Here is a 19,203-nt window from a genome sequence, read left to right as displayed (position 1 = left end):
AACTATTTGTCACAAATATCATTATCAAAAAGATGCTAATTTATTCAGCAAGCATTTACTGACCACTTGCTACCAGTACAGTAATGAACTAGGTACTAAATGATTTTCCAAGCAGAGAATGTGTGAGGTGGGGCGGGAAGGGAGAGAGATAGAGAGGGAGAGAGAAAGAGAGAGAGAGAGATGTTTTAGAGATTAATTTTGGAAGGTTGCCTTTCCTATCCAGGTTATCATAAATGCCTATAACACTAAATGTACTATGTCCTACTTCCTAAAGCAAGTGGTGGGGAGAAATCTGGCAAAATTATGGTCTTCCATTTTTTAGACTTATTTAAAACATTTATTTTCAATATTTTTGAGGTTCACATTCCACTCCAGGAATTAAGGTCACCAGATAATCTTAGTACCATCTAAAAAAAATTAAAATTAAAAAATAAAGCTCCTTTACTTCACCTCTTCCTCCAGCTCCTGCCCTCATTCTCTCTCTCTCTCCTTCAGTCAAACTTCTTGAAAGAGTTGTCTATACTCACCATCCCCATTTCCTCACCTTCCATCACTCCTCAAATCAATGCAATATGGCTTCAGTCACTATGAAACTGCTCCTGCCAAGGTCAACAATAATCTACATGTCAGTAAATGCAAAAGATAACTCACAGTCTTTATCTTGCTTGACCTCTCAGTGGTAGTGACACAGCTGACCACTCCCTCCTCCTGGAAACAGTCTTCTTTGCACTTCTGTGGGACAGCACTGTCCTGACTTTCCATCTACCCATTTAGTCTTTCTTCTGTTGGTTCCCCTAGATACTGAGATTCTTTGGGTCTAGGCTCAATGTCCTTTAAACTCTATCCTTACTCTACACACACTCCTCAGGAGACCTCATCTATTTTTGTGCCCCAAATACCATTTTTATGCTGATGACTCACAAGTCTGTCATGTCTCCCAAGATCTCACTTCTAGACTCCAGACCTATATCTAACTTCCAATTGAACATCTCCATTTGGAATCATGTGGCTCAAGGACCTCAAACTCAGTAGGTCTAAAACTAAACTCGTCCTTTCACATCGTTCCCAGACCTGTTCTTCCTCTTCTTCCAGGTTTTCCTATTTTGTTAGTAAATGGGACCACCATCTACCTGGCAGTCTACTCCAGAAACTCAGGAATCATCCTTGACACCTCCCTCTCCACTGCTACTCAATCTCCAATTAGATTCTAGTGCACAAATATTTCTCCAGTCTTTCCACTTCCTCCACCTCCACTATCACCATCCAAGTCCAAGCCACTATAATCTCTTGCCTGGGTTATTCTATTCAGTATTCTTTCTAAATCACCCTTGCCCTTCTCAATTCCACTCTCCAGACAGCAAACACAATGAGCTTTCAAAAATGCCAGTGTGTCACGTTCGACTATATAAAATCCTTCGATGGCTTCCTACTGCCTGAAAGTCCTGAGGCCCTCCCTGATATGATTTGTGTCTACCATTCTCACCCTGAGCTTTCAGTAAGCCTTACTTTGAATGCTATCTGGTTAGTTCCTACTCATTCTTCAGGTTTCACTTAAATATCACTTACAAAGGGAGGCCTCTTCAATTAGGTTACAGCTCTCAGCTATATCCAATCACTGAAAACATATTTGTTCTTCACCTACTACCTGCTAGACCCTAAGCAAGGCACTGTAAATACAATGGTGAGCTTAAAACCAGAAAACAAACAAAAAGAAAACCCCTCACCTTTTCCCATTCCTCAAGGAACAGTCTAGTGATATTGTGAATTTTATAATCCCACAGCACCTTGTACTCCTCTTAATTACTTATTAAATGTCTTGTTCTTCCCACTGGGACAAGTCAATGAGGGCAGGTGCCATGTCTTATTTTCTTCACCATTTCATCTCCGGTACTAAACTAAGCACGGCACCTGGCACAGACTTGCTACTCAAATACTCAAATACTTGAATGTTAAATAAATGACTAAAAATTCTAATCCAAGTCAACTTACCTAAGTATTTTGAGAATAAAAGGATAAATAAAGTCACGATTTATGAAAAAAAGGCTAGTATGCACCTTATCTAGCCAGTCCTTTAAACACATAGAAAAGTTAACTCTTCAAAACACACATTCCATTAAATCACCAATGCTTTACTCTGAAAACTAGAAACTAAATCAAATATTAAGCACTTATCCTATCTTTCCTATACCAACTGTATTTCCAATTAAATAGTCCTAGGTCATGAAAGTTTTTTCTTTACAGAATTCCACATAGTAAACGTAGAAGAAATGGCAGAAAAAAATCACCACGTAATAACCTTCAATGAAGAACTAATTTACTGAGGCAAAGACTATCAGCGGATGAATCACAGATGAAACATTAGAGGCAAAACTGATGGGAAGCTTTACAATGGAGGGACCAGACTGTTAACCCCTAATCAATCTTGGCTCCACTAATAGTGGGACAACCAGGCATTGTGTGTCTCCTGATTGCATGCAAATGAAGTACATAGCACCACCCGGGTTATGAAGTACACTTGCCAGAAGAAAGGTGAACTTAAATCTAAGCTTTCAGAGTTTACCAGAAACGTGAAAGAGAGTGGAACAAGTCAAATGATAAGAAACCAAGAGACAGACAGCAGACAAATCCAGAATGTGGGACATTCTACAGAACACCTGAGATAGATTTCTCATCAAGTTCAATGGCATGGGGTAGAAAAAGAGAATAGAAGAGTCTAATCTAGATGAGAAGTTCTCAACTGAGGGTGATTTTAACCCCCAAGGGATATTTGGCAATGTCTGGAAACATTTTGGTTTCCCATCGGAGGCTGCTACCAACATTCAGTAGTTACAGGCCAGAGACGCTGCTAAACCATCCTGCAATGCACAGGACTTCCTTCCACAACAAAGAATGATACTGCTTCACAACGTCTATATTGGATCCTGATCTGAATAAACCATTAAAACATGACTGAGTCCACTGGGGAAGTTTAACATGGATGATATCAAGGAATTATTTTTAATTCCAATTAGGATGATGAGACAATAGGGGAAGTCCGAATGGGTCAGGTAGTAGATGATACAAAGAAACTATTGTTAGTTTTTGTAGGTGTTATAATGTATTTACCTACAAAAAGGTCCATTTTTCAAAAAAATATGACTAAGAATGTAGAGATGAAATGACATGAGAGCTAAGATTTGCTTTAAAATATGTCAGCAGCAATAAAAAAAAGGCATAGGTGAAGTAAACATGATAAAATCTTGACAGTTGTTGAATCTGAATGATGGGTTTAGAGAAGAAACCATACCATTTTCTCTACCTTTGTGTGTGTTTATAATCTTTCGCCATTAAAATCTCTAATGACATATTCCAAAAATAAAATATGAACCAAAGAATAATAAATTTGCAGAAGGGTTCATCGTCAGAGATCAGCACTGGCATGAAGAAAACCCGTGTAATCTAATAAGCCGAAGTATCCTAAGTCTAGAAGGTGACAACTCTTGCCGCTTATTCAACAAATCTCTGTGGAGAGCCTACAATTTGCAAGGCACTGTCCTAGGTGCTACAGAGGATAAAAAGATGAGTGAGATGGTCCCTGTCTGCAAGGGACTTAAAATCTGAAAAACAGAACCAACCAGATGAGGGAACTCAGGGATGGCTTCACAGAGACCCTGATAGTTGACATGTACCTTGAAAACAATACAACTATAAGGCAGGGAGAGAGGGTTGAGAAAGCTGGGATGAATTCTAGACAAAGGTAAGAAAGCCTAAACAAGCTTACAAGAAAGGCCCTTCTTGGTCTCGCCCCCACACTTCTCAAGCTTCATCTTCCACTCTTTTTTTCTGGCTCTCACCAAAGAGCTGGAGGCAATGAACACTCAAAGCAATGAAAGAAGTTCAATACAGACAAGGGTGCAAAGGCAGAAAAGCAAAACCAGCAAACCAGTGTTCATGTATTTGTATTAAAGACGGGTCTGATTCCTCCTCCCCTCCCTCCAAAAACAATTCATTTGTCTCTCAAAAGGCCAGAGAAAGTCTAGTAGAGAGAAGGATATGGATATTGTACTTTGGCTTGGACTAACTCCGACAGTGTTTGACAACAAAAGCACTGGGAATTTCAGAATGGGTTGGGAATGAGGACAGAAATTTGGTCTCTATAACAAGAGGAATCTGGGGGAAATAACCTGGTGGGATGGTACTAATTCGGTATAAGCCAACAGAATCCCTTATTCTCCTATTTTACTCCAGCATCACAAGTGTTTTCTCCTGATGATGTGCCAAGCACAACATCTTGCTTACTTAAAACAACTTGCTTGTGTCCTTAATTTCTAATGGCAAACCATTAGAGTACCACATCCCTATCTTTTGGAAATCTTTTATATGTAAATCTGAGCTTGTAGACTAAAAGACTCTCTTTTCATTAGGGAATCTGAGGTAGATTAGTAATTGCTAAAAGTGCCTATTTTAAGAAATCATAACAAGTTATTTGTTCCACTTTAGTTCTATCTTCTTTCTTAAGGGAGGAATTCATTTGTTACTGCTATTCTATTCATCTTTGACTGCTTTGTAGGAAGGATCACTTAAAACAGAAGTTTAGAGTAATGACTATCTTATGAAGGAAAAGATACCACTAACTTTTTTTCATCTTGGCCAAATTCCAAGGCAGTTACTCTGGAGTGAATGGTAACAATGCAATGCAGCAAATTGGTTATGTCTTAAAACTTGCTTTAAGTGATGTAAGAAAAGGATTTATGGGTCCATTCCTTAAAATAACCAAGAGACTCCCAAGAGGGTCAAAGGTGAAGAGACCTCCTATGTATTACATTATGTATCTATACACATAATTAGGATGCTCCTGATAAGAACAAGATTTCCCTTCTTCATTTGCTAACACTTTGGAATTCACAAAGCTGACAGCCATCAGGTGCCCCTAAATAACTTTTTAAAGAAGCTAACCGGTCATAAGGTTTGTATACATTTCAAGTACCAGCCCTTTGGGAAACAACTTCTTTATGCTGCCTCTCAAATGGAAATTTGAGTTTAAAATACAATTTTAAAACAAAGCGCTTTGCAAAAGCAACAAAATCTAGGAGGTCGGTCAAAGGGAACCAAAGAATATATCTGAGAAGTAACTCTTCAGCCACCCCGCTACTCTGTGGTGTTCAGAAACATCTTCAAACACTGTTCTTTTAATAATCCACATTTAGCTGCGATGTCAGACTTCTGACTCTTAAAGAATCCTTTGGAGTGTAAATTAGCTACTCATTGTGTTGAAATTAGCCTAAGCACGGTTAAAGCCTTGAGGCCTGCTCACTTAGGGCCCTCTAGGTGAAAGACGAGGCTCAGGCAGATGCTTTCTTACCTGTGGAGTCATTGTTGAGGGATCTGGCTCTGGGGCAGCTTGCTGTTCAGCACTCTTGTTCTTGGCCCCACTCTCCAAAGGCTCTTGCTGGACAGTTGTCTTATTCCCAGAAGGGGCGGACGGTGGTGGTGGAGCTAGTAGTTGGGATTTAGAATGGCCCTGGGAGGGGCGGGAAGGAGACGCCTGAGAAGAGGGCAAGTAGGACTGGGAATGGCTCAAATAGGATTGCGAGGAGGAGGAAGAGGAAGAGTAAGAAGGGGTGGGCGCCAGGTAGGATTGGGAAGGTGGGGACTGAGAAGGGGACGGCTGAGCGGGAGGCAGGTAGGGCTGAGACGAGGCCGGGGGGTAGTACGAGGGTGGCGGCTGAGGTGGGGGCATGTAAGACTGAGACGGGGGCATATAGGACCCCGGCGGTACAGGGGGAGATTCAGGGGGGGAATCCAGCTCCATGGGAACCAAACCAGGAGACCCATCTCGTTGGTGGTGGAGCATCTGGTGTTTGTACTGCTGCTGCTTCTGATAGCTGAGGGCCGGCCCAGGTGGCGGGGGCATCGGTGGCGGCGGTGGCTGCCAGTCCCCGTAGCCGCCCCCCGGCATCACCGGCGGGGGCGGCAGGGGGGGCGGAGGAAGGTGATGGGGCTGGAGCACGCACTGCATTTGCTTCTGGTGCATCTGCTGCAGCTGCTGGAGCTGCGCCAGGTGCTGCTCGCGGAAGCTCATGAAGCCCGAGGAGGAGGGGGCCGCGGGAGTCGTCGAGCTCGAGTACCCGGGCCCCGGCGAGGCCTCAGGAAGCGCCACCGGCGGTGGCGGCGGCGGGACCGGCGGCGGCGGATAGTGGCTGCTCCCGCCATACCGGCCCCAATTCGGGTACATATCGGAGAAGGCGGCGCAGGGCTCGTCCCGGCGCCGTTACTCGTCGCAACCGACCTCCAGGAGCTGCGGCGGCGACGGCGACAGCCGGAACTCGCGGCGCCTACAGGCCCCGGAGCGTGTAAACGGAGCGCGCCAGTGCGCCGGCGCTACCGAGCTGGGCCCGCGACCGGGAAGGCGGGGACGGCACTGGAGCGACTGCGCCTGCGCAGTAGCCACCGAGAGGAGAACAAAGGCGAGATAGAGTGACCCTTTGCTTGGTGACTCTCGGTTGCCATCTTCCTTCAGGTTCGGATAATGGACGTGCGAGTAGAATGTTCTCATAGAACCGAGGAACCATAGAGTCTCACAGCTGAAAGGGGTGGTAGAGATCCTATCGCTCCACGGGTTCATTTTTGAATGAAAAAAAAAAAAAAGGTTCCATTCACAATAGCAACAATCTCAACAACAACAAAAAAACCATGAAACAAGTAGGAATAATTCTAATAAGAAATATGTAGAACTTATATGAGGAAAACTACAGAACCATATCCGAGGGGAATAAATTAGACTTGAAATAATGGAGAGGCTTACCATGATCCTGAATGAAAAGGGAGAAATTGTAGAGATGTCAGTTCTTCTCATATTAAATGAATAAATTTAATTCGATTCTAACAAAAAAAATCCAATTGGGAACAAATCTGTGAAGAATAGAAACATTTTGAAGACAGAATGTAAGACTACACCAATTCCTGCAGGTATCTGAAAGGTAACATCTGCAGTTATTATAAAAGGTTGGAAATGGAATTCTTTAGAATAACTCAACGCACAAAATTTCATGTTGGAGAATCTCAGCTAAAGCAAAGATAGCAAAAACCAGATTCAAAGATTGTCTGGAGAGGGTGACCTAGAAAATAATACAATCTGTCAACATAATACTCAACTTTGGCTTGAGTGAATCACTAAAAAACAAGGCTGATACACATTGAATTCTGGAAAGAAAAAAAAAACTACCTAAGTCTGAGAATATTAAGTGTGTCAGTGTGTCAGTTGTGCACCACTTAAAGATTTGACCTTCCTTCCATCTTAGCAACCCAGATCTTCACCTCTCTTAGGAGGTAGATGTGAGTGGAAAGTGGGGCATCTAAATATCTCTCAGAAGAGTTTTCATTCTCAAATAGGAATTTAGCCGCATTTCTCTTAATTTTTTGTTGAAGTATAATGTATATACGTAAAATTAAACATCGTAAGTGTACAGGTTAGTGAATTTTCACAAACCAATCACACTGTGTAACTAGTACCCTGATCAAGAAACAGAACATTAGGGCCAGGTCAGATAGATGCCTGCCTGCCCTTATGCCCCTTCTTTTCCCAAAAAGAGAAAAGGAAAAGAAAAGAAAAAAAGAAACAGAACATTGTCCAACTCATAGATCCCACTTACTTGCAATGTTAACATTTTCTATTGAAATTCTTTTGAAAAATATTAAAAATACATGTAATTTACCATAGTAATAGCCTAAAGGAGAATATGAGATGATCACTTCATTAAATGAAGAAAAAGAATATAATAAATTTCAACATCCATTCACAATTTTTAAAAATCTTAGCAAACCAGAAATAAAAGGGAACATCCTAATCTTATAGAGTATTTATTTTTAAAAACTACAGCAAACATCACACTTGATTGTGAAAAGTTGAAAGTTTTCCCTCTGGGATCAACAACAGATGTTCACTATTATCACATCTGTTATGGATTGAATTGTGTCTCACCCTTCTCCCACAAAATAATCTCCAATACCTCAGAATGTGACTTTCTCTGGAAATAAGTTTGTTGCAGATGTAATTAGTTTAGATCATATTGTAGTAGGGTCAATCCAATGCGACTGGTGTCCTTATAAAATGATGGCCACATGAAGACACAGGTGCACAGACAGAATGCCCATGTGATGCTGAAACCTGAGGTTGGAGTTAGGTAGCTGCAAGCTAAAGAGTGGAACAAATGGAATTCTCCTACACTGATGGTGGAAGTGTAAATTAGGGTGACCATTCTGAATTACTATTTGGCAGTATCTACTAAAGCTGAACAGACCCATAGTCTATGACCCAGGAATCCCGCCACTAGGCACATAATGAAGAGAAATGCATGTATATGTTATACAGAAGATATGTACAAGAATGTTCATAGCAGCACTACTTGTAATGGCTAAAAAGTGGAAAGCAACCCAAATGTCTACCTACACTAGAATGTATAATGAAATTGTGGTATATTCATACAAGGGAATACAGAACAATGAAAATGAACAAACTAACCACATGGAACAACACAGGTGAATCTCACAAACATAATGTTGAACAAAAGAAGCTAGGCAAAAAAGAATATGTACTGTATGTTTTCACATATATAACTTCAAAAATAGACATAATTGATATGCAACCATTTAGAATTCAGGATAGTAGTTACCCTTGGGGTGAAGAGATAGTGATTGAAAGGGGGGATAAAAGGCAGCTGCTGGTAATGTTCTGTGTCTTGATCTGGGTGCTGGTTACATAGGTATGTTTTGTTTGTGAAAAGTTCATCCAGCTCTACGACTTATGATTTATGCGCTTTTCTGTTTGTATAATTAAATAAGTGTATCTCCAAGAAACTTTTGAAAGATAGAAGTTCAAAAGAGTATTTACTGTACAATTGGGTTACATGTAGTTCAAAAATAGACAAAATGAAATGATAATGTTAAAAGTGAGACTAGTGGTTGCCTTTGGGGAGAGGGAAAGGGTAGTGGTTGGAAGGGGGTACGAATAGGGTTTCTGAAATGCTAACAATGTTGTATTTCTTGAACCAAATAGTAATTCCACAAATATCTGCTTCATTAAAAGTTATTGAACTGTATGTTTATCCTTTGTGCTTTCATCTTTGTATGGTGTACTTCACAATTTTTTTAAAAGTTAAAAAAAAGTGGGAAGGAGAAAAGTGATAGTAGTGGAAGACAGAGAAAGATGAGATTAGATGGAAGGAAGTAAAAGATTTCTCTTCGCCTTTTCCTTTCCCACCTGGCATTGGTAGGTTCTAGCTGTCCTGTCTTCTATTGCATACCTCAACAACCACGGGTCTTTCAGCACCTACTTGGGAGACAGCACCTTTGTTTAAATAGGCCCTTCCACGTTCCCCTCATTGTTTCAAGATAAAGATCTAATTGGGAATTGTTTTAGATGCTATAGGAAATCTTCTCCCCTAGATTCTTACTCTCAGGGAACTAACATATAGTTGGCCACTCAAACCTTCCAGCCTGCACAATTTTCAAAAAATCACAGCCATCTTTATGATACAGAAACCCTATCCATACCAGAAAATTCTTGAAAAGAAGCTCTCCTCAAGACATTTTAGTGACACTGATTTCACATTATATGACCAATCCTGGGCCAAGTTTTTAGAGATGAATTTTACTAATCTCAGATGAAAAAAGTAGCAACAAAAATATAAAGTTCTCCTATTCAAAATGAACGAAGGGATGAATTAAAGCACAAATCACACAGAAGGTTTTGTGTGGGAGACTCCAGAGGGGGTTAGCTCTTAATTGTCAGTGCTGTCAAAGTCAACTTGCATGAGTCTTCTCTGGTCTAGGTTTATAACCCAGCAGTATTTCTTTCTTATGTTTCATTCTTGCTGTTGCTAGGGGGACTTGGGTGAGGGCTGAGAGGAGGAAGTGACATTTGATTGGTTAGTGGTTTGAGGCCATATTCTGATTGGCTGATGGCTTACGTGCCATTTTGAGGAATAAAAAAATCTCTGCTGGCTCTTACAGCTTGTATTGCTCTAAACAACAGGATCTAGAGGCAGATTGCCTCCTATTGGACCTATGCATCCTTAGGATGCAGGTTTTCACCAGGATTTTGGATGGATAATGTCTAAACTTAAGACTAGCTTGATCACACATAACCTTGTCAATGTTAGTGCTTCTTCCTCTATTACAGAATCATGTTCTCATTTTATCCTAAAGAAACCCATAGGTGTTCATATGTAATCTCAATTAACATGTAGCAAGGCCTTCTAACCATTCTCAATGGATCACAGTTTAGGAGAGCCTGGAACTTGAGGGTGGTCCTATCCATTACAGTTCTTTGGATGTTATCCATAGCAACAGCTGAGACTTTAAAAATGTATTGAAAAGATACTGTGGGAGTCACGAAATAGACAATGAAATATCATGTAGCAAAAGAAGGTCATTTAACTAGATCTAGGAGTAGGAAAAAGCCAAGACAGGAGCTATTCTATCATCAAAGCTCTGGATGCTATAAGAAACAAAGTTCAACTTTTTTTTATATATACCTTTAGCCACTCAGTGCCTTTGCAGATATATGGTCTGGTAAGAGGAAGGATCTAGAAGAAAGAGCCTCCAGTGTTTCCCTCATCTTCTATAGCGAAAGGGCTGGGTATTCTGATCTAAATCCTGCATACAATTGGAGAAAATGTAACACTGGGGGAAATTGCATACGATTGGGGAAAATGTAACATTCCAAAATCAAACCAAAACAAAAAAGTCTGGGTGCTGTTAGGAAGGAGGAGTGGATGTGGATAAGCAACAGCCAACATCCACTACCCTGTGCCACCTTTGTCAGGCAAATATGTTAAGGACAGGAGCATAAAAAGAAGTTTAACAGTAGAAATCAAATGCAGAAAGAACATCACCAGAAAGATCTTGAGAGAGAACAAACACAAGCCCTCTGAGCAAGGGTAAAATTGGGAATGAACTTAAAACTGAATAACTAATGTATTAATTAGGATGCAGTCTAAGCTGCTCTAACAATGAGACACTAAAGTATAGTGGCTTAAACAGAAGTTCATTCTTCACTCATAGAACAGTTCAGAGGTAAGCAGCCCAAAGTTGTCATCTTCAACATAAAGCTTCCATTTCGTAGGCAAGTAGATGGGTTAGGGAAGAATACCTTTTAAGGAGGATGCCTTTTAAGGTAAGGACCCAGAAGAGATACATATCACTTTCAGTTACATCCTGTTGGCTACAACTTAGTTGGGTGGCCTTTCCTAGCTTCAGGAAGGCTTGGAAATAGTTTCCACCTGGGCAACACAGATAAAACTCATGAGATATATTATTAGAGGAAGATTAAAGAGAGAATACTGGGGACAACTGGCAGTATCTGTATTCAAGTATTGAATTTGACAACACCAAGTTCTAATGAGGCTGTGGAGCAATGGAAAGTCTCATATGCTGTTGGTGGGAGTACAGATGTTTACGTAAAGAGTAATTTGACAATATCTATTATCACTGAAGATATACAATGCCTTATGACACAATTTCACTTCTAGGTATGTATCTGGGACTAGAGATACTTTTATACATTTGTACAAGGAGGTATGTAAAAGAATGTAGCCTGTTGGTAACAGCAAAAACTGGAAACTCAAATGACCATCTAGAGGAGAATGGATAAACAAAATGTTTAATATTCACACAATGAAATATCATGTAGCAATTAAGGTGAATGAATGACAGCTCCACATATTACCATGGATGAATCTCAGAAACATAACTACAAAAAGACCGTATATACTAGGAATATGCCCAAAAGAACTGAAAGCAGAGACTTGAAGAGATATTTGTAGACCTGTGTTCATAGCAGCATTATTCACAACAGCCAAAAGGTGGAAACAACCCAAGTGTCCATTGACAGATGAATGGATAAACAAAAGTGGTTTATACATACAGTGGAATATTACTCAGTCTTAAAAGAAGGAAATTCTGACATATTACAACATAGATGAATCTTGAACATTACGCTAAGTGAAATAAGCCAGTCAGAAAAGGACATATACTGTATAGTTCTACTTAAATAAGGTACCTAGAATACTAAAATTCATGGAGACAAAAAAACTGAATCATTATTGATAGCAGCTGAGGGAAGAGCGGAATGGGGAGTGGTTGTTTAATGGGGACAGAGTTTTAGTTTGGGAAAATGAAAAAAAAATTCTGGAGTTGGCTGGTTGTACAACAATGTGAATGCACTTCATGCAACCATACTGTACACTTAAAAATGGTTAAAATGTAAATTTTATGTTACCACATTAAGAAATAGTACATATGATTTTGTTTATAGGCAGCTCAAAAACATACACCTTACAAACATATAGTCAAGGTATTCAAATGATGGATAAAACTATAATGAAAATCAAGAGGACAAAAATACAAAATCCAGGACTGTGTTTACCTCAGAGGTGGGGTGGAGTTGAGGGAAGGGAATGTAATCAAGGAGGATTACATAGAAAGTTTCAAAGTTATGGGTAATATTCTTTTTCTTAAATTGGGAGAGGGTGCAAGGGTGTTCATTTTAGTAATTTTTTTTTAAAGATTTTATCTATTTGAGAGAGAGAGAGAGAGAGCGTGCACACACAGGAGTGGTGGTGAGGGGCAGAGAGAGAGGTATAAGCAGACTCACTGCTGAGCAGGGAGCCTGACCCCAGGGCTCGATCCCAGGACCCTGGGATCATGACCTGGGCTGAAGGCAGATGCTTAACCAACTGAGCCAGCCAGGTGCCCCTAGTAATATTCTTTATACCTGAAATATACTCGATATATGCAATATTTATATCATACAATATTTCATAATTCAAAAGCATATTTAAATACATAACATAAATTGATACCTTTAAATGCATAAAGTATTACATACTTTAATGTGGGAAAATTAAAGGAGAATGGAGAAATATTAAAGCAGGTTGAGGGGACACATGGGTGGCTCAGTTGATTAAGTGTCTGCCTTTGGCTTGGGTCATGATCTCGGGTTCCTGGGATCAAGTCCCACATCGGGCTGTCTACTCAGCAGGCAGTCTGCTTCTCCCTCTCCCTCTCTCCCAAATAAATAAATAAAATCTAAAAAAAAAATAAAGTGGGTTGAGGAAAAATTAGAAAAAAACTGTTGACACTTGTTCTATACTCTAAAACAGTTTCAACTTGTATAATTCTCCCTCAAACACTCAAGTGTTTGAGAATGAGGTGTAGTGAATACTTTTGTTTGCCTACAGAACATCCATTTCCTTCCTTCTTTCTTAATAAAATTCCAATTTTGCTCAGGTGTTCACATCTCCCCATATATATCCCATGTCACCATGTCACTCAGAAAAAGCTGACCATCTCCAGCTCCAAGAGTAGGTCCCAATTAGTTTAAGTCAATCATGATTATATATTCCCTCTTGCCATTTATTGGGAGATTCTGTAGTAACCTAATCAGCACGTGACCTTTCTTTGGCCACCCAAGGGTTGGCATCTGCCCAAAGTTGGTACAATCACACTGAAGACAAGGGTTTCTTTATTACACGATTGGGAAAGAAGCCCTCTTTCTTTCTAACGGATGTGAACAAGGAGCTTGTTGCTCCGCTGTTTACAGCCAACTGGGAGCTTTGATGACAAAGTTCAAAATTGAGCGATGTAGAGCTTCAGCTGATTGTACTGTGCATAGAGCTACACTACTTTTGAAATTCCTGTTATTCAAGATGCATTTCCTTATTTTTTGCACTGAAAGCACCATAACTGAAAGCTAGATATATATTCTAAGGATACATATGGAAACAGGAATCTCATACACACAGTTGGGCCCCTTGGAAACCAGAAACCCTATTAGGCACTACAAGGAGGGCTGCACGTGGACCTTGCAGAGATTGGAATGTTTTTCAGGGATCTCAGTGGTGCTTAGGACCCAAAGTAGATGTAGCTGTTACTCCCTCAGCATTAGGAGGTTCTTGATCAATTCCTACCCTGGGACTCTGACACTGTGGTACTCTGGTGTTAGATGCACTGCTGCTTTTATGTATGGCTTCTATTCTGTCTGTAACTATTCAACTCTTCACGTCTTTGGATCTAAATTTCCCAAAGAGCGGATCTACTTCCTTAGGACAAAACTTTCCTAACAGCCCACCTCATGATCTCTTGGCCAGTCTGTACATTGGATATTTGTGGGCAATTTGCCCGTAACTTTGACTCAATTAACAGAATCAAGTTTGTGATCATGAAGGACCAATTTGGCAATTTCTACTGAAGGAGCTCTTAGAATTGGCCTATGTGTGTGCTATTCATGCTAGACTTCTTTTTTTTTTTTTAAAGATTTTATTTATTTATTTGACAGAGATAGAGACAGCCAGCGAGAGAGGGAACACAAGCAGGAGGAGTGGGAGAGGAAGAAGCAGGCTCATAGCAGAGGAACCTGATGTGGGGCTCGATCCCATAACGCCAGGATCACGCCCTGAGCCGAAGGCAGATGCTTAACCGCTGTGCCACCCAGGCGCCCCCATGCTAGACTTCTGTTCAGCACATACATGTATTAATCAATGAACAACTTAGGCTCAAAGTTTTTTTATTATATCAATCTCAAAATCTTTACCCACAATTGGTACCTGTAATACAACATCAGCTGTTATCTTTGCTGGAACCTCTGATACCTTAATTACAGATCTCAATCTTTTATTTCTATAGCCCTCTCAATTCCTAATTTTTTATATATCTGTTAGTCAACCTTCTTGAGCCCCAATCCTTAACCCCCAGTTCACTGCCCCTCTCAATAGTTTTATTTCTTTTCCTATCAATTGTTGAACTTACATTATATCAATTCAATCTCTCTTGCATGCATCCTCAACTCTTTGTTCTACTGTGGTACTTGCCCTGTAAATTCCCCTTATAGCTTACTGAACTTTCTTTTGCTGAATGGTTATGGAGAAACCACACAGCATGCAATTAGTCCCACTACTGATTCAGGTTCTGCAGTTCCCTCTAGGTTCTCATCATTACTTTGCCATCATTTTATGTCATCGACCTCTCCCACTCAGTACAGTAGCTATTTCAATCCTTCACCACTACCTCAAGCCTTGTCCCTCAATAAATGGCCTAGCTTTCAACTTTACAGAGAGACACCAATAGACACAAACTCCTTCAACTTCTGCTCACACTTCTACATACTAATCTTTACTGGCAGCCACCCCAGCCTCCTATCCTCCAGTTTCAAGTGGCTCTTCTCCTGTCCCAAGTTAATGCTGGTCTTCATGTTCTAGATTCCATCCCTTGACACTACTCTGTCAGTTATCTTTTCTCTCTACTGTGTGTTTCACATATTTTTAAACCACTTTTTATTTTGAAAAATGCCAAACCTAGAGAAAAGTGAAAAGAGTAAACAAACACCCCTCTACCTTTCATCTAGGCACACCATTTGTTAACGTTTTCTCACGTTCTCCCTCTCCCTCCTCCTTTCTCTCTTATCTATGTCTGTCTATCTATCTATCTATCTATCTATCTATCTATCTATCTATCTATCTATCCATCTTTCCCCAAATCATTAGTTACTTGAAGACACTGTGACCCTTCATACATAAACATTCAGCATGTATTTCCTAAAACAAGGGTACCCTTACATGTAACTATGATATAATGTTCATGCTAAAGATATTTAACAAATACAATTATATTATCTAGCAATCAGTCCATATTTAAATTCCCCTAAGTGTCCCAACAATATTCTTTATGGCTTCTTGGTTTGTTTGTTTGTTGTTTAAAGATTTTATCTATTTATTTATTTGAGAGAGAGAGAGAGAGGGAGTTGGGGGAGGAGAAGAGGGAGAGGGAGAAGCAGACTCCCCACTGAGCACAGAGCCTGATGTGGGGCTTGATCCCATGACCGAGATCACGACCTGAGCCAAAATCAAGACTTGGTCACTCAAACGACTGAGCCACCTAAACACCCCTGTTTTGTTTTTTAAGTAGACTCCATGCCCAGCTTGGAACCCAATACAGGGCTTGAACTCATGACCCTGAGATCAAGACCTGAGCTGAAATCAAGAGTCAGATGCTAAACTGATGAGCCACCCAGGTGCCCCTCTTCGTGTTTTTTTTTTTTTTAATTCAGAGTCCAGTCAAGGATAACACATTGCATTTAGTTGTCATGTCTTGTTAGTCTCCTTCAATGTAAAATAGTTCACCATCCTTCCCCCTCACCTCATGATACTGACATTTTTTAAGAATCCAAGCCAGTTCAGGTCATGATCTCAGGGTCCTGGGATCAAGCCCTCCACTGGGCTCTGTACTCAGTGGGGAGTCTGCTTCAGGATTCTCTTTCTCTCTCTAAAATAAATAAACAAATCTTAAAAAAAAAAGAATCTAAAACAATTTTTGCAGAATGTCCCTCAATTTGGGGTTTGACAGATAGTTTCTTCATAATTAGATTCAGGTGAAAAAATTTTAATTTGGGAGACAAAAAATATTACATGGGTATTGTATCCTTCTATACATCACAATCTATACATGCCAGTTCATCCCCTTAATAGTAATATCAAGTTTGGTCATTTGCTAAAGGCAGTGACTGCCAAATTTCTCTATTGCAAAGGTATATATAACTAATCTGTGGGGTGATACTTTGAGGCTCTGGAAATATCTTGTTCCCCACAGTTTTCCACCAATGGTTCTAGCATCCACTAAAGATTCTTGCCTGAAACAGTACAATGGTGATTATAAAACAATGATTTTTATATTTCTATCATTCCTTTTACACTTAATAGTGGTCATATTCCTATATATGAAAGCTCTCCTATCCCATTTTATTTGTTTATTCTTAGCATCTTCTGGACTCATGGATTCTTTATTCAAAATCAGTATGGGGATGCCTAAGTGGCTCAGTCAGTTGAGCATCTGCCTTTGGCTCAGGTCGTGATACCAGGGTCCTGGGATCAAGTCCCAAATTGGGCTCCTTGCTCAGCAGGGAGACTGCTTCTCCCTCTGCCTGCCGCTCCCCCTGCTTGTGCTCCCTCTGACAAATAAATAAAATCTTTATAAATAAATAAATAAATAAATAAATAAATAAATAAATAATCAGTATGTATTAACATGTTGTACACCTTAAATATACACATTATATGTCAAATATAGTTTAAAAATCAATGTGATAATCCATTACTGTCATTATTAATTTTGATGATTAAACTGCCTCAAATTTGACCAGCATGAGCCTTGTCAAGCTGGTTCCTATTTCTTTTCACAAGTCCCCATCAGGTTTTGAGCACTTTTTTGCATTTTTCTATAATTGCAAATTTCCTTATTATGGAGAAAGATCAAGATGCTGATATGGAAGGCTCCTGAGCTTCCCTCCTCCCGTGGACGCACAGAATGTACACACGAAGCAATTGCCTCGGAGAGAAATTCAGAAACCAGCTGAGTGACTACTATACATCAGGCAAATGAGAAATACTCACCTCAAAAAGGGTAGGAAGGGTTGAGACATATTGTCATCATGAAGGTCATCCTCAACATAGCACCAAATAATTGGGAGGGAACCCCCAACTCCCGGCTTCTTCCTGAGGAGTGAAGGGTTTGGATACACATCTAGTGCCCCAACACCAGGGATGGGTCCCCAAAACACCTAACTCTGAAAGCCAACAGGGCTTATGTTCACAGGCCTATAGCAAACAAAGCAGCAGTTCTTAATGGGAAGGGGACTTCCTTTGATAAACTTTCATTTCTCACTGTGTATTGCTTCGATCTTCTATCTATTTTTTATTGTACTAAAAACCACATCACATTAAATTTACCATCTTTATCATTTTTAGGTGTACAGCTCGTAAGTGTTAAGTCTATTTATATTGCTGTGCAACACAACTTTTCATCTTGCACAACCAACTTTATATCCACTAAACACTAATGTCCCCTACCCCCCCCCCCCTCTTCTGCACCTGGCAACCATGTTTCTACTCTCTGTCTCTAACTTTAGCTTAATTTAGACACTTCATGAGTGGAATTATACAGTATTTGTCCTTTTGTTACTGGCTTCTTTTGCTTAATGTTTGGTGTTTATCCATGTTGTAGAATGTAACAGGATTTCCTTCTTTTTAAAATCTACGTAATAGTCCATTGTGTGAATATACCACATTTTCTTTATCCATTCATCCATCAATGGATATTTGGGTTGCTTCCACCTCTTGCTTATTGTGAATAATGCTGTAATGAACATGGGTATGCCAAGTATCTCTTTGAGATCCTGCTTTGAATTCTATTGGATTTATACTATACACAGATGTGGGATTGCCAGATCACACGGTAGTTCTATTTTTGATTTTTTTGAGAAACCACTATACTGTTTTCCATAGTGGCTGTACCATTTTATATTCCCACCAACAGTGACAAGTGTTCCAATTAATCGGATATTGATTGCATCCTTGCCAGCACTTACCTTCTGTTCTTTGGATAGTGGCCATCCTAATGGATGTGAGGTGGTATCTCACCATGGTTTTAATTTGCACCTCGCTTATGATTAGTGATGCTGAGCATCTTTTCATGTGCTTATTGGTTATCCATGTATCTTCTTCAGATAATTGTGTATTCAAGTCTTTTGCCCATTTTTAAATTGGATTATTTTTTTTGTTGTCAAGTTGTAGAAGTTCCTTATAATTCCAGATTTTAATCCTTTGTCAGATGTATGATTTCTAGATATTTTCTCCCATTCCAAAGTTTGCCTTTTCACTCCGTTGATTGCTTCCTTTGAAAGAAGGAATCATTTAAATCTGATGTGGTTCCTTTTGTCTATTTTTGCTTTTGGTGTCATATCCAAGAAATCATTGCCAAGTCCAATGTCCTCAAGGTTTCCCCCTATATTCTCTTAGTTTCGGGTCTTATGTTTTGGTCTTTTAACCACTTTAATTTTTATGATGTAGGAGTCATTTTTCTTTCTTTTGTATGTGGATATCCAGTTTTCCCCAGTACCATCTGTTGAAGAGACTGTCCTTTCCCCATTGTGTAGTCTTAGCACCCTTGTCACAAATCACTTGGCAATATATGCAAGTATTTATTTCTGGGCCGTCTCTTCTGTTCCACTGGCCCATATCTCTGTCTTTACGTCTGTACAACACTGTCCTGATTACTATTGCTTTGTAGTGTGTTTTGAAATCAGGAATTGTGCGGTCTCCAACTTTGTTCTTCTTTTTCAAGATTGTTTGGCTATTTGGGATCCCTTGGGATTCCATATGAATTTTAGCATTT

General features: G+C 39.9%; 1 protein-coding gene across 2 annotated transcripts in view; it reads right to left on the bottom strand.

Annotated features, from left to right (window-relative positions):
* Positions 1-6,384, bottom strand: part of YLPM1 (YLP motif containing 1) — a 74,434-nt gene extending 68,050 nt beyond the window's left edge. The window contains exon 1 of one of the 2 annotated variants that reach the window (XR_006781466.2): positions 5,342-6,384. Coding sequence is in view for 1 of the 2 variants with exons in the window: in XM_045807810.2 (XP_045663766.2) it covers positions 5,342-6,214 (873 nt within the window). In the remaining variant the exon portion in view is untranslated. The remainder of the gene's footprint in view (positions 1-5,341) is intronic. The other variant, XM_045807810.2, reaches the window with a different exon arrangement.
* Between the last annotated feature and the right edge of the window lie 12,819 nt (positions 6,385-19,203).

The sequence above is a fragment of the Ursus americanus genome, chromosome 26 (assembly GCF_024610735.1).
Source record: "Ursus americanus isolate L20-20 chromosome 26, mUrsAme1.1.p, whole genome shotgun sequence".
Lineage (NCBI taxonomy): Eukaryota > Metazoa > Chordata > Mammalia > Carnivora > Ursidae > Ursus > Ursus americanus.
The sequence above is the reverse complement of the archived record's forward strand: the minus strand, read 5'-3'. Positions and strand labels throughout refer to the sequence as shown.